We start from the raw sequence: 14,609 nt of genomic DNA, 5'->3' as shown, positions 1-14,609 counted from the left end.
CTAATCCCCAACCACCACTCAAATACATCCGAAGACCTAACAAGAAAATTGTGATTAAACTCTTGAACTATGCATCAAACAAAAATAAATATTTCAAAAAATAAATTACCAGAAACCTGAAGTTCAGAGGTGATTATGCCAATGAATGGTGGATATCGATGACATTTCTTAATTAAAAGAAAGATGGTCTTCAATTGGTCTAATTTCCAAATGATCAGAAGTGTATGTATGTATGTGTTTAAAAACAACATTTACCAAATTCTTACTATGTGCTAGACACTGAGTTAAGCCTTTCAGATGTATTATCTCCTTCAACCCTCATAAGTCTAGAAGGTCAGTATCCTTATAATGCTATTATAGACAAAGAAACTTTGAAGAGGAAAAAACTTGCACCCATCAGTTAGTGGTACAACTCTTCCGTAATCTAGAATTCTGAATATTCTTATTATTGCTATTTATTAATCATCATGACATTCTACCATAATAAAGATAATAAATGAGTTGCATATAAGGTATCCTTCAGGACTCTAGCTGAAATGGGTGAATATTGACAAAAACATCTAGAACTTACATGAAATACTACCAGTGACAAAACTAAGTATTTACATGAATTCTGCTATACTCCTTGAAACAACATAAAACAATGCCTACTTTTCTGAAATTCTATTAATTAATTCAACAAATATTATTAAGTGCCCAATATGAGCAAGGTGTTAAAGCAAGGTACCATGATAGATATAAATATATCTATGGTATGGTACCTATGCTTCAAAAATTATATTCTAGTAATAGTATAATCACCAAAATATCTTGACTACGATTTAAGTAAAATTCCAAATATTGAAAGAAGCAAATATATTCCAGAAATTAACTTTGAACTGTGTATGTAGTTTTGTTATTTTTTCAAAGCACTATTATCATTAAAAATTCACCAACTTGTTCATCTGAAACAGAATTTCCATTTAAGTCTGAAGAAGGGCTTATTCTATCACAAGGAAGATTATCATCAGAGACATCAGTATTATAGCCACTGCCAGTTGGAGAATCAGAAGAATTGTTGGATGTCAGCACTCCACCTCTTTCTGTGACACTAGCTTTACCCATAATTCCAAAAGTATTATATAAAACAGCACCAGACTGTCTTCCTCCTATAAGAATGAAAGAATATATTTATTAAAAACAGTAGGTACCTCAAAACTGTACTCACGGTACCCATAAAGATAAAAAATAAAAATAAAAATTCATAAAGATCTTTTTTTCTCATTAAAACTTGGCCCTTATCAATGAAAGTTATGTCAGAATGGATTATCAGGTAAAGAATCACAGACATACTCAATTACTATTATATATATGACTAAACCTAAAAGTCTTATATACACCTCAGCCTTCCTTTTTTTAATATATTAATAATGTAAAAGAAAACTGTATATAACTGTAAGTTAGACAACTGTAAGTCAGTCTGTCTCACTGAATAAAGGATTTACGGTATTTTCATCCTGCAAAGCTCTACTAATCAAAAATCCAGTTTCCAAAGACACAAACTTTCAAAAGCTGGGTGGCTCTATATTTTATTCAAAATTTTTTTTCTGAACCACAGATTTTTTTGTTCAGGCAGTGATGTTTTGTATGTCTATATGCTCTGTTAGTTTTGAATCACACATTGAAGGGAAAGTCCCACTCACACAATTGGGATGGGGCATCCACCCTGGTAAATAATCCCAGGTCCCAACTTTCTGCTTAAATATGCTGATTCAGGTTATTCAAAGTCACAATTATTCAAAACATTTCAGCAACATGGGGCCAATTCATCCCTCACTTAAGCAGAAATGAAAAAAAAAAATGCTTACCTTTTATGGTTAAATTTTCAAGTCCACATTCAAACATTATCCAACCCCATTTTTCTTGGCTGGGACCTATTCGAGTTACATCTGGAACAGCTTGCTGATCAGTTTCATCCACAAAAGTAAACTCATCCAACTCTTCAAGAGTAAATAAAACTTTGGACTTCTCAAAAGGAATAGCAGTGATGGCACAGGTACCAATATCTATTATCGAAAGAGAAGAAAATGACCATTTTTAAAGACAGAGAGGTTTCTATTTAAAAAAAAAAAGAGAGAAAGTAAACATTTGGCACAGTGTCTGTCTTAAAAAGATAACTTAATACTCTGTCAAAAAGAAAGGTAAATGAATCAACCAATTTCTAAAATAATGCCTAAAGTCCAACAATTTAAAAAGTGCCAGAATCACATTGACGTAAAAGGGAGAAAAAAAAGATTCCAAAATTAAGAAATAATTGCTCAGAGGCAGAATCAATTCATTTCTGAAAGATTATAGGGTACTCTAAAAATCTAAAGTAAAAAAAGCTCCTGAATAATTCAGCTTCATGGTAAACTATTTTTAAATACTTTCTCATCATCTTACAAAATAAAAAATCATTTTAATTAATTACCCAGCTACAGGAAAAACATTAGAAAATAAGAAAATTATAGCTTTTACTAAAGGATTGCTTTATGCTAACACATTTTATATAATTATAATTCATAGCAGACATTGCCATAATTCCACCACTTACAACATGCAATATGGAAACTAACATCCTGCATGTCTGAAAAGTTTGTATTTTATTTACTTTTTTTCATTTCTTTCTCTGATTTCAGCTAATAAATACAGAAAAGCAAAAAAAAGATTTAAAAAAATGTAAATTTACCACCCAGAGATAACTTGTTTACATTCAAATTAAATTTCCTTCTAGCTTTTTAGAGATTATTTTACAAACAAACCAGCTTTGGTTCCCATATTTCAAGAAAAAGTAAACCATGATAATTTCCTGAGGGCATTAAAAATTCTTCAAAGATATTATTTTAAGTTATATAATACACCATCAGATGAAAATACTATATTTCACATTTATGATTAAAAAATCTTCCTGATCAGAGAGTAAATATTCACTTACATTTTTCTATGATTTTCTCATTATGTATTTTTTATATTTGCCTTTAATTCCATGAACTTATTCTGATGTATGATATAAGGTGAGGATTAAACTTAAATTTTTTTTTTTTTAAAGATTTTATTTATTCGACAGAGATAGAGACAGCCAGCGAGAGAGGGAACACAAGCAGGGGGAGTGGGAGAGGAAGAAGCACGCTCATAACAGAGGAGCCTGGTGTGGGGCTTGATCCCATAACGCCGGGATCACGCCCTGAGCTGAAGGCAGATGCTTAACCGCTGTGCCACCCAGGCGCCCCTAAACTTAAATTTTATTTGAACTTTTTGATTAAGTAATACACCTGCATAGATCAAAGATCCAAAATGTGTGAAAGGTGTACAATGAAAAGCCTCTGACACCACACCCAGGAATCCACTTCCTCTCCCTATAGGTAACAAAAGTCATTAGATTATTGAGAATCCTTTCACAGACAGCTTATGAACATATAAGCAAAGATAATTACATATTTCCCTGCATTTTTATACAATGTTTTGTCTTTGATGACTTTTTTCTGCTTGGTGTGCCTTTCAAAATTTTATTTAGTTACTTCTTATGCTCTTATGCAAGTGCAAACTGGTTACCAGTGCAAACTACAGAGCTGAGAAAAGTCTTTTTATATTCAAGCCACTGTATTTTATACCAGCTTTAGGACGATAATCTCAGGTAGCCAAGAAAAGTCTCTTTATTTGGAATCCTCAAGTCAAATGCTTTGCTCTCAAACACAAGGATGGTAAAATAAGCTTTGAGAAAGCCACAACAGTTATACAGACCCAGAATACAGACAAGAATCATGGAATCTTCAGAGCCTACAGGATACAATGAGCAAATTCAAGGTAATCATTTGTTCATTCAGGATTGGTCACCTGTCCCACATGTAGATTTTAGCATAGCAATTGTCTCAAATAAGACTAACGAACTCAATGTTTTCTAGACTGAATTTCTGACAGTCTGAGATCATTTAAGCTTCTAAATGCACTGAATTACATCAAAAACATTGAAAGGGGGCGCCTGGGTAGTGCAGTCGTTAAGCGTCTGCCTTCGGCTCAGGGCGTGATCCTGGCGTTCCGGGATCGAGTCCCACATCAGGCTCCTGGGCTGGGAGCCTGCTTCTTCCTCTCCCTCTCCCCTGCTGTGTTCCCTCTCTCGCTGGCTGTCTCTCTGTCACATAAATAAATAAAATCTTTAAAAAAAAAAAAAACAAAAAACAAACAAAAAAAAAAAACATTGAAAGGATATGTGACATCTCTAGTTTTCTCTTTCACCTCACCAGGGACTTTAAGAGGCATAGCCGGATCTATCATTCTAACTGCTACTACATTTTGGAGACTTGACTATCTGCTTTTGATACTGCAATTAATTCTTTTTAATGAAGTTGTGCCAACAGAACAATTTTAAAAAGCAAGAAAGACAATAAAGATCATACTCTCTCTTCTATAATAAGCAAGCAGATACCACAAAGAAAACTGGAGATAGAAGCAGTTCCTAATTTGGGCCATACCACTTACTTTCCTCCCAAAGTTTACCTTCCATTCTCATAGAATGTGAGTAAATAAATAAATACCATGTGTTCAATATATGAAAAAATATCTTTCTCTTATGAAATACTCAAATTGCAGCAATACTTGAAAAAAAAATCATGTTTCCTTTTGCAAAATCCTCTTACATTTATACATGTCAAAGAAAAAAATATTTGTTGTAGAATCCTACCTGTTGTATCAAGACCCCTAAGTTGCCCATGAACTCGATGAATATTTAACTTGGCTGCAATTTCTTTGCCTTTTTCTGCTCCAGCATTCGATCTGAGAGATCCAGATGACTGAGGCTGCATCTTAGTGGCATGGACATACCTATCAAAATTTGATGTTCTACCAGGTTCTGTATTATTTGAAGTCTCTTCAACCACACCTCTTTATGAAAAAGAAAAAAAAAAAGTATGATGGTTAACATTTAAATAATATAGTTCAGTAAAAACATTTAATAAGCAGTTTTATTAAAAAAATTCCACTGTTTAAATTAAACCAATATTAATAAATTTTTCAGTGTTTACTGAAAAATGGTATGAGTAAAAACAGTACAAACTTTTAAAAACCTACTTTGTTAATCTATAGCGATATTTGAAATTCCAATACCAATTTTGAGTTTTAATATTAGAATTTTCAGAAATGTATTTAAATGGTTATGGCTTGCTTTTAGATCCAACAAGAAATTTATGGTTCAAATTAATAAAATCCTTCTTACCTGTTCATACGAACTTGCGTAGCAATTCTGTCAAAACACAATGCGACTAGAGACACATGAGTCACGCTTTTACTAGGAGCTGTACTTGGAGATTCTTCCACTGAGGCTTGTAACAAACATAAGTTTACCTAACACACAAACATCATAAATTTCAGAGATAAAAAGTGAAATATTATCACTTAAACATAAGATATACAGGAAAATGAAAAACTACTGTTAGGAATGGTATATCTAAGTGTCTAAGAGTAATAAAGATAAAGCTTATAAACATAGACTCATAAAGTAATCGTAATTCAATTGTTACCGGATGGATGTGGAATATTTTACTAAATACTACCTAATATTCTACTTATATATACTATTTATATTAATTTTTACATTAGATCATCAAAGGAATAAGATTTATACTTTTGATATTATAATCTATTCTACCACCATTCAGTTTAGTAAATACAAAAGATAAAAACCCCCAAAATGTTCTCCTCTTTCAAGAAAACTTTTTAAAATATTAAATTGTTACCTTTGGTATGCTAACATTAGCCTGAAGACCTTTAATTGTTACATTATCCTGCTTCATTACAAGATTTGTCTGTGCTTGTCCTTGGTTAGTCGTTCCTATGGTAGCATGTTCAGTTTTTGTTCCTCTGACATCTTGTTTGGAAGATAGCTGAAGAGATTAAAGCTGAATTGTTATTTCACAGAACTTTCATAATTTCCACATCATCCAACAGCAACTTGCTTATTCACTGTGCTCCCTTATGCCCATCTATATGCCTGCTGCCATCCAGTTTAGCACCCAGACTCTTCAAGTCCAAACCTTGAAAAGCTAGGAAAAATACTGGTAGCTTCAGGGCTGAGAGAAGTGATATAAAATAAAGTGAAACCAGTCTATAGAGAAACAGACAGAAAAAAATGGCAATAGGTATTATTTTAGAATCACTAAAATATATTTATTTGACAGCATATTTTGGATTTGATAATTGGCTCCTTGTTGACTGGGAATATTTTCAAACTTCTTTTGATGTGTACTCATCTACCTTGGCTAGCTATATCACATGAAATGTCAATGTTTTGAATAGTTGGATCATTAAAAATAGTCAGCCTAACTTTACCTTGCCTCTGGTCTCTAGCCCAAACATGACCCAGATAAATTTCAAAGTCAAATGGAGAATCACCAGATGAGCACCAGGGTATGATTGCTAAGAAACCGGCTCCATAGCTAGAACTACAGCATAAGTAGACTATCACACACCAGGAGATGGTGACTTGATTCATTGAGATGAACAAAAATAATCTCAAAAATATTAAGATACAAATTATCTAATCACAGAGAAAAGTCAAAATAAAATGCAGCTTTGCTTTCTTAGAAAATGAATGTACCAGGGGCGCCTGGGTGGCACAGTCGTTAGGCGTCTGCCTTCAGCTCAGGGCGTGATCCCGGCATTATGGGATCGAGCCCCACATCAGGCTCCTCTGCTATGAGCCTGCTTCTTCCTCTCCCACTCCCCCTGCCTGTGTTCCCTCTCTCGCTGGCTGTCTCTGTCAACTAAATAAATAAAATCTTTAAAAAAAAAAAAAAAAGAAAGAAAATGAATGTACCAGTCTGAAGAATGCTCATTCATTTAGGACCAAAGCTCTTTAGGAAATGCTTACAATTAAGCAACTTATGAAATAAAAGAAAAAAAATAAAGCTATAAATTTAATAAATATTTTATTGCTATTTAATCCATAGTATAGTTATACATGGTATCTCTTAAGGAGCCAATAACATATAAAGACTATTTAGAAATGTCCATGTATTCCAATTTAAATGGCTAATAAAATTTTAATACCTCAGTATTTTTTCAAGTTCAGATATCATGTATACATGAAGAGTACTCAATTTGCTAAACTCATTGAATAAAAAGTTCTTACATTTTCTGAGAAGGTAGTCTTGCTATTTTGGACAGCCTCCCTGAGAACTTTGGCATGGAGATCATCTACAATTGCAGCTGGATGGCGGGTACTAGCACAATGAACCATTGCTTCAATATACCTGAGGGAAGAAAAACAGTAAATGAAAAACTTCAGTATCACTTAATACTATGGCTTAGTTTATCTAAACTGTTCCGTTATGTTCCATTCTAGATTTCATTCATGGTAGTTTTGTCTCCCTTGCAGGACAGAAAAATCTATTATTTCCCCTTTATTCCTTCATTAAGTAGTAGTAAGAATATCAAAAATAATAATTAGTTCCTGGGTATTTGATCATTTTATGCTCATCAGCCCAAAGCAAAAAATGGAAAATATAATGCAATATAATTATTATAATATTGCAATTATTTATCCTGAAAAAGTAACAAAAGATAACAGGCCTTTTTAAACATACTTTCATCTTTGTTCAACCAAAAGAGCCATCATCAACATTCTTCTTCATGAACACATATCACATACACTAATCATATCACATATACTGAATCATTTTATAAAATCGTAGTTACAAACCATATTTTTCAACAAAATTAATACCTGTCTAATGCTTCAGCCACCAGGGGAGTCAGAACAATATCAACAGTCCCTTTTACTTCAACTATGGCTGTGGTCCTGGTCTGAGAGACTGGCTGATCCAGGGTCCACTCTTCTGTCAATGTTTCATCATCTGTGTTATCAACAGTTTTCTTTTCCAGAGGAGTATATGGTGTACTATAAAATTGAATAAGCAAAATCCATATTAAAAAGACCATGAAGAAGACCAGAAGTTAGAGTTTCCTTGAAATGAATGACCAAACATTTATTTCAGCTAAAATTTTCATGAAATCAGACTAGATATTTTATGTCCCAAATCCTTTGCAGAGACAAATGAGTTGCAAAAATGCAAGCTGATCGAAGATGGTTAATACAAGTAAGGAAAGTAAGAAAAGAAAAAAGTAAGAAAAAAAAAGTTGATATATTTACTTGATGGGGCTTTTCCAAAATATGAAAACTACAATACTGGATTCATGTTAGTTCCCAATTTCAATATGCCAAGCTATGGTTTGCACGTTATGTCCAACAGAAATGCTAGTGGCTGCTTATGAATGTTGGCAAAACCATGACAGACAACAGAGTTGAATTATTTATGGTAATTATTTCATTTTTTAAAGATGTTCCAGGGTACTTGGGTGGCTCAGTGGGTTGAGCGTCTGCCCTTGGCTCAGGTCATGATCCCAGGGACTGAGGCCCGTATCAAGCTCCCTGCTCGGTGCAGAGCCTGTTTCTCCCTCTCCCTCTGCCAGCCGCACCCCCTGCTTGTGTGCTCCCGCACTGTCAAATAAATAAATAAAATCTTTAAAAAAAAAAGTGTTCCAGAACTAATCTTATTTTTCTTTCATTTTCCCAAGGCCCTAGACAATTTTTGCCACACGAGGGCCAATGAAATATTATTTGTTGGGGCGCCCGGGTGGCTCAGTCGTTAAGCGTCTGCCTTCGGCTCAGGGCGTGATCCCAGAGTCCTAGGATCGAGCCCCACATCAGCCTCCTCTGCTGGGAGCCTGCTTCTTCCTCTCCCACTCCCCCTGCTTGTGTTCCCTCTCTCTCTGGCTGTCTCTCTCTCTGTCAAATAAACAAATTTAAAAAATCTTAAAAAAAAAAAAAGAAATGTTATTTGTTAAGAATGAATAAATAAAAATGAGAAGCTGTAAGAAAAAAAAGTGAAATAAAATGCAAAGCCAACTAGTTACTGTTTATAAGAAATGCATTTAAAGTGTAAATATTATAGACAGGTTGAAAGTAAAAATAATAAATAATAATGGAAAAAGATACTCCATGAATACATATGTATCACTAAGCCTAAGGAAGCTGAAGTGGCTAGATATCAAAGTGGACGTAAAAGAATTACGACATGAGCTAAAGAGCAAATCTGAGTAATGATAAAAGGATATAAGCAGACACAACACTGTGTAAAAACCACTAAGAGTTTCAAAATACGTTAAGAAAAACTGATAGGGGCACCTGGGTGGCTCAGTTGGTTAAGCATCTGCCTTCAGCTCAAGTCCCTGATCCCTGGGTCCTGGGATCGAGCCCCACATTGGTTCCCTGTTCAGTGGGGAGTCTGCTTCTCCCTCTCCCTCTGACCCTCCACCCTGCTCATGCTCTTTCTCTCTCTAATGAACAAATTTAAAAATCTTTTTAAAAAAATTTTTAAAAACCTGATAGAACTGAAGCCAGAAATAGATAAATTAACAACTTCAATTAAACTTAACTCCTTTCCCAGCAACTGATAGAAATGGTGAACAACAAACCAGTAAGCTTAGGGGAGATTTGATAACACCACCCACCAACTCTGCCATGTGTAGAACACTATTCCATCCAACAACTGCAGGAAACACTTTCCTTTCTCCTGCTCGTGGAACACTCACCAATACCAACTACAAGCTGGGGTACAAAACAAGTCTCAACAAATGTAAAGATCAAAATCATAAAGAACATACTATGTGATTACAAAATGAAATTATAAATTAGAAACAAATGATAACTTTTAAAATTCTCAAATATGGGGAAATTAAATACTGCATTTCTAAATAAGCCATGGGTCAAAGAATTAAATTAGAAGGGAAAATTTTTAAATAAATAAATAATAAAGTTTATAGTCAAGTAAAGAATGGTTATTTCTCAGAATAAACTCTACATACCTAATAACCAAGAAAGACTGACTTTAAATTTCAAAAGTGTATCAAAAACTAATGATGTGCTGTATGGTGACTAACATAACATTAAAAAAAAAAAAAAGTATGTAACTTCTACTTACTTTGAAGTTGATCCTGAAAGTTGCATTCCTCTGTCTAGTAAAGAATTAGCTGTGAGCCCCTGTTTGATAACCTAAAATAATATAAAACATTACTCACAGTCTAGAATCTTAATGTTATTTGTTCTCTAATTTTATGCTATCAACTGGTATTTGTGAATATCCAGATTACCTTGTTAATATGACTTTGATATGTACAATAAAAATACTCAAAAGATAGAGGTGCCTGGGTGGCTCAATTAGTTGAGTGCCCAACTCTGGTTTCAGCTCAGGTCATGACAGTTCAATTCTACTCGGTAGCCAAAGTACATGAGATCACATTTCCTTAAAGCTCTCACAAGTTTCCTAATGAAATTTCAACGAAATTTTAACTATTGATACCATGGTCTGTAAGTCCTTAATGATCTGGCCCTTATTTAGGTCTCTAGCCTCAAAATGAGCAGTCTCCCTGCTAACTTACTTATGTGCACTGACTTCTTTCCCACCTTAGAATTTTAGCAAGGCTCCTGCTTGTACCCAGGTCTTCCCATCATCAATTTCTTCTCATACTTTAAGATTCAGTTTAAATATTACCTCCTCAGATAGACCTTTGTTATCAATACAAATAGGTAGCTCCACCCCTCATTATTCTCTATCCTAGCATCTTTGGATTATCTTCCTAAGACTCTTCTCAACTTGTAATCATACACTTATCTGTTTTACCTATTAACTGTCTGTCTCCCACACCTAAACTCTAAATCCTATGTCCGTTTTCCTCATCACTGTATATCAAATGCCTGGCACACAATAGTATATAATAAATATCTGAATTAAGAATGAATAAATTAACATTTAAGACACTTTAAATAAGTGTGTATGTTTAAGTAAGGATATACCATATAAGATTCCCACACACAGTTATTCAGTTCCATAAGATTTTACCTGCTTAATTTTGTTCTTTAAAATCATAAAAAATTCTCTTATAAATGTATAATTTTATAAAAATAGCTTTCGTATTTAGGTTATTATCACTAAATTTATTTTGATGTATTTTCAGTTTTCCTTTAAAAAGCTATTTACAGAATTCATTACAGAAATGGACAATAACCAATTCCTGCTAAATTATAAGATCTCAAATGTCAAGTGCATGAAATTGGATTTGCACAGTAGCAGTTACAGATTAAGAAGAAAGAACACCAGCTACTAAAAACAATTTCAAAATTTTATTTTTAAGACACACAAAAATTTGAATTCAGAGACTGGACCTTAATCTTAGAGCATAATGTAGACAGAGATTATATGTTAATTGATTAGCACTGTGACACTCAAGTCTGAAACTATTCCTCAATTTGAGATGTTTAAATATAATACTCATTAATAACCCTGAGATTTATTGTCACACAAGAAGCTATAACTTCAGAAATTCTTTCTTTCAGAGGTAGTTAAAATGACTGAGAGAATAATTTTGGAAACATCTTAAAAATGGATTTATCTAAATAAACATGTCAGTGGAAACTAATGATTTGGTTTATACCTTAAAAGTTGGAACAGAAAGCTGTTCAAATGATGATGAACTTTCTTCACTGGTTGGAGTATCCAGATCCAGGGGACGATGCAATGAAGACTTAGAGGTTCTTTTGTTAGTAGGGTGCTTCACTGACCAATTAATTACCTGGAACTGAGTAAGGTAAGTCTGATAACAATTCATCACAGGTTGTTGAGAAGTAATCTGTTCACTCTCTACTGTTTTCTCAACCTCTACAACATACGGATGTTCTATAACATCATCTTCTCCACCTAATGCAGAAACGAATGAAGCCTGGGAAGGATGAGTTTTGAATGGCAGAGTTCGGGGATCCTGAATGCTTTCTCCATGGCCAGTAAGTGGTCCCTCCACACTGTGATATATGGAACCCCTACTGTAGTCAATCTGCTGTGCTTGCTTTTTCTTCTTTTTTCTACCTGGATAAGTTCCAGGACCTTCATCACTGCTAATGGGCTCAAATTCTTCAGCTGCAGAAAAGTAGGCTTCGCTATCAGCCATTGACATGCTGGAATCCATTGACCGATATTGATGAAATGAATTGGAGTCTGCTGATGGTGTGTATGGGAATGAGCCAAAACTTCTTCTCTGCTTTGGTGAGTCTAATACATTCTCATCACTTCGGGAGACATCACTACTAAACTGGACTCCAACTGTAACAGGCTGCTTGTCTCCATAAAAAGCAGCAGTAAGGCTCTTGGTACTCCCAAGTCGAGTAGAACATACAGAGGCTTGTCGTTTCAAGGGAGATCTCAAAGGAGATTGACCTACTGACTTTTCCTGAGTATTAGGAGACACGGGGCTGTTTCCTGAAATTTCTGTGGGAATACTAAAATGGAAAGCAAAGTTATTACCATTTACTGTACACCATATAATTTAAGCATAAATAGAAGTACTTATAAAATCTTTATAGTTTTAATCATTTATTTTACAAAGGAAAAATCTAAATTTTACAATGAAATATCTAAACAAAGTAACAAAACTGCACAATATGTGTTCATACCCCATGTAGTTCCAAAAAAAATTAAGGAAGTTTACAACATAATAAAAACTGAAACCCAAAGTATAATCTTCTGTCCATAATTCGTGGACACTAATGTATTTATAACATTTTTTTTTATATCCTTTAAATGTTTGTCCAACAAACTATACCAGGGCATTGATCAAATGAGAGGGATTGAAGGAGAGGAAGAAGTTATAGATAGCCCCACTATCATGACCTTCAGCAACTGATGCTAGTGCCATTTACTGAGGCAGAACAAGTTGAGCATGAGAGGTACAAGGTCACTATTTATAGGCTGAGTTTGAGGTCTCCATGAAACATACAAGTAGAAATATCAAAAAGGTAGCTGCCTATAGGGATGAAAGTTTTGGCTAGAGTTTTACATTTAAAAGATGTTGCCTACAGATCATAATTGAAGCCAAACAGTTATTGAGATTGTCTAGGGAAACAGTAGAGAGTGAGTGGGGATAAAGGTACAGAACAGAGTCCTGAGCATCCAGAACATCTAACAAATAGCAGGCTGTAAGAGGAAGAAAAAGAAGAAATGGACCCCAAAGATACAGACGTAGTGAAGAAAAGGGCCATATGCACCCCAATGTTCATAGCAGCATTGTCCACAATAGCTAAATCGTGGAAGGAGCCGAGATGCCCTTCAACAGATGACTGGATTAAGAAGTTGTGGTCCATATATACAATGGAATATTACTCAGCTATCAGAAAGAACGAGTTCTCAACATTTGCTGCAACATGGACGGCTCTGGAGGAGATAATGCTAAGTGAAATAAGTCAAGCAGAGAAAGACAGCTATCATATGATTTCTCTCATCTATGGAACATAAGAACTAGGATGATCGGTATGGGAAGAAAGGGATAAAGAAAGGGGGGGTAATCAGAAGGGGGAATGAAACATGAGAGACTATGGACTATGAGAAACAAACTGAGGGCCTCAGAGGGGAGGGGGGTGGGGGAATGGGATAGGCTGGTGATGGGTAGTAAGGAGGGCACGTATTGCATGGTGCACTGGGTGTTATACACAACTAATAAATCATCGAGCCTTACATCGGAAACCGGGGATGTACTGTATGGTGACTAACATAATAAAAAATCATTAAAAAAAAAAAAAGGAAAAAGAAGAAATGGAGGGAAGAAAATGGAGGGCATGGAAATAAGGAATAAGAAGGAACAGCCAAGGAGGTTGGAGGAAAATCTAAAATTTTCGTATCTGTGGGATGGCAAGAAATATTTATTTTCACTATATTTTTCTGTATTTTCCTATTTCTGGAACGAATATATATGTGTTAATTTTGTAATTAGCAAGACAACAGCAAATGGACATTTAAAAATATGTTCAGGAGGAGAAAAGAATTTTCTATAGTGGGTGAGTTGAGAGGAAAAAGGTTTTTTTACCAAAATTTTAAGTAATTATAATCTTATTATAATTTCTAATCTAATCTAGTTTCTAAATGTAATTGAATACTGACCTTACTTGGCCATCATCTCTTTTTGCACTATGCAAGAATTCTTTTTGTACCAAATGGTCATCAGCAACAGAAGAGGGACTTTCCTTCTCTCCGGCCAATAAAGGCTGTGCCGCACTAGAACTACTGTTCTCTTCTGAGGAAGAGGATGAGCTATGAGATCGTAATGGTACTTGAAGACTAAGGTGCTGAGTTTTTCTTTCTACTTCTATTCCCACTGATTTGTTTTCCCATTCTTTTCTCTTCATGCCATTCGCATTACCTGAATAAACAAACAAAAAAGTAGGTTACATGAACATAATAATTTCAAAAGCAATTTATCAAAAATAAGAGCACTTAATCCAATTCCCTATTTTTATAAATATAATCATTTTCTAAAAGCACAAATATCCAATTTCACATAGCAATATGCCAAACACTATAGAAAGATATCTACATTATGTATGAATCCAGAGTCCATAGACAGGGAATTTTTTCTTATTTTTTTAAACTTCATTTCAAAATTTTCAAACTTACAGAAAACTTTAAAGAATAATACAAAGCCACCCTATATCTTTTACTTGGAATTACCTATTTTAAACATTTTGCCACATTTGCTCTAATATGTATAATATATAC

General features: G+C 34.3%; 1 protein-coding gene across 9 annotated transcripts in view; it reads right to left on the bottom strand.

Annotated features, from left to right (window-relative positions):
- The window catches only part of BLTP1 (bridge-like lipid transfer protein family member 1), a 194,488-nt gene that overhangs the window by 93,845 nt on the left and 86,034 nt on the right, over window positions 1-14,609 (bottom strand). For all 9 annotated transcript variants that reach the window (XR_015726479.1, XM_045799043.2, XM_045799042.2 and 6 more), the window contains 10 exons: window positions 13,995-14,253; window positions 11,503-12,340; window positions 9,993-10,063; window positions 7,736-7,909; window positions 7,142-7,262; window positions 5,748-5,894; window positions 5,228-5,355; window positions 4,697-4,896; window positions 1,848-2,045; window positions 937-1,148 (listed from right to left, as the gene is read on the bottom strand). Coding sequence is in view for 8 of the 9 variants with exons in the window: in XM_045799043.2 (XP_045654999.2) it covers window positions 937-1,148; window positions 1,848-2,045; window positions 4,697-4,896; window positions 5,228-5,355; window positions 5,748-5,894; window positions 7,142-7,262; window positions 7,736-7,909; window positions 9,993-10,063; window positions 11,503-12,340; window positions 13,995-14,253 (2,348 nt within the window). In the remaining variant the exon portion in view is untranslated. The remainder of the gene's footprint in view (window positions 1-936; window positions 1,149-1,847; window positions 2,046-4,696; window positions 4,897-5,227; window positions 5,356-5,747; window positions 5,895-7,141; window positions 7,263-7,735; window positions 7,910-9,992; window positions 10,064-11,502; window positions 12,341-13,994; window positions 14,254-14,609) is intronic.

Source organism: Ursus americanus, chromosome 13 (genome assembly GCF_024610735.1).
Source record: "Ursus americanus isolate L20-20 chromosome 13, mUrsAme1.1.p, whole genome shotgun sequence".
NCBI classification, from domain to species: domain Eukaryota; kingdom Metazoa; phylum Chordata; class Mammalia; order Carnivora; family Ursidae; genus Ursus; species Ursus americanus.
Note: the sequence above shows the minus strand (reverse complement) of the source record. Positions and strands in the feature narration are given on the sequence as shown.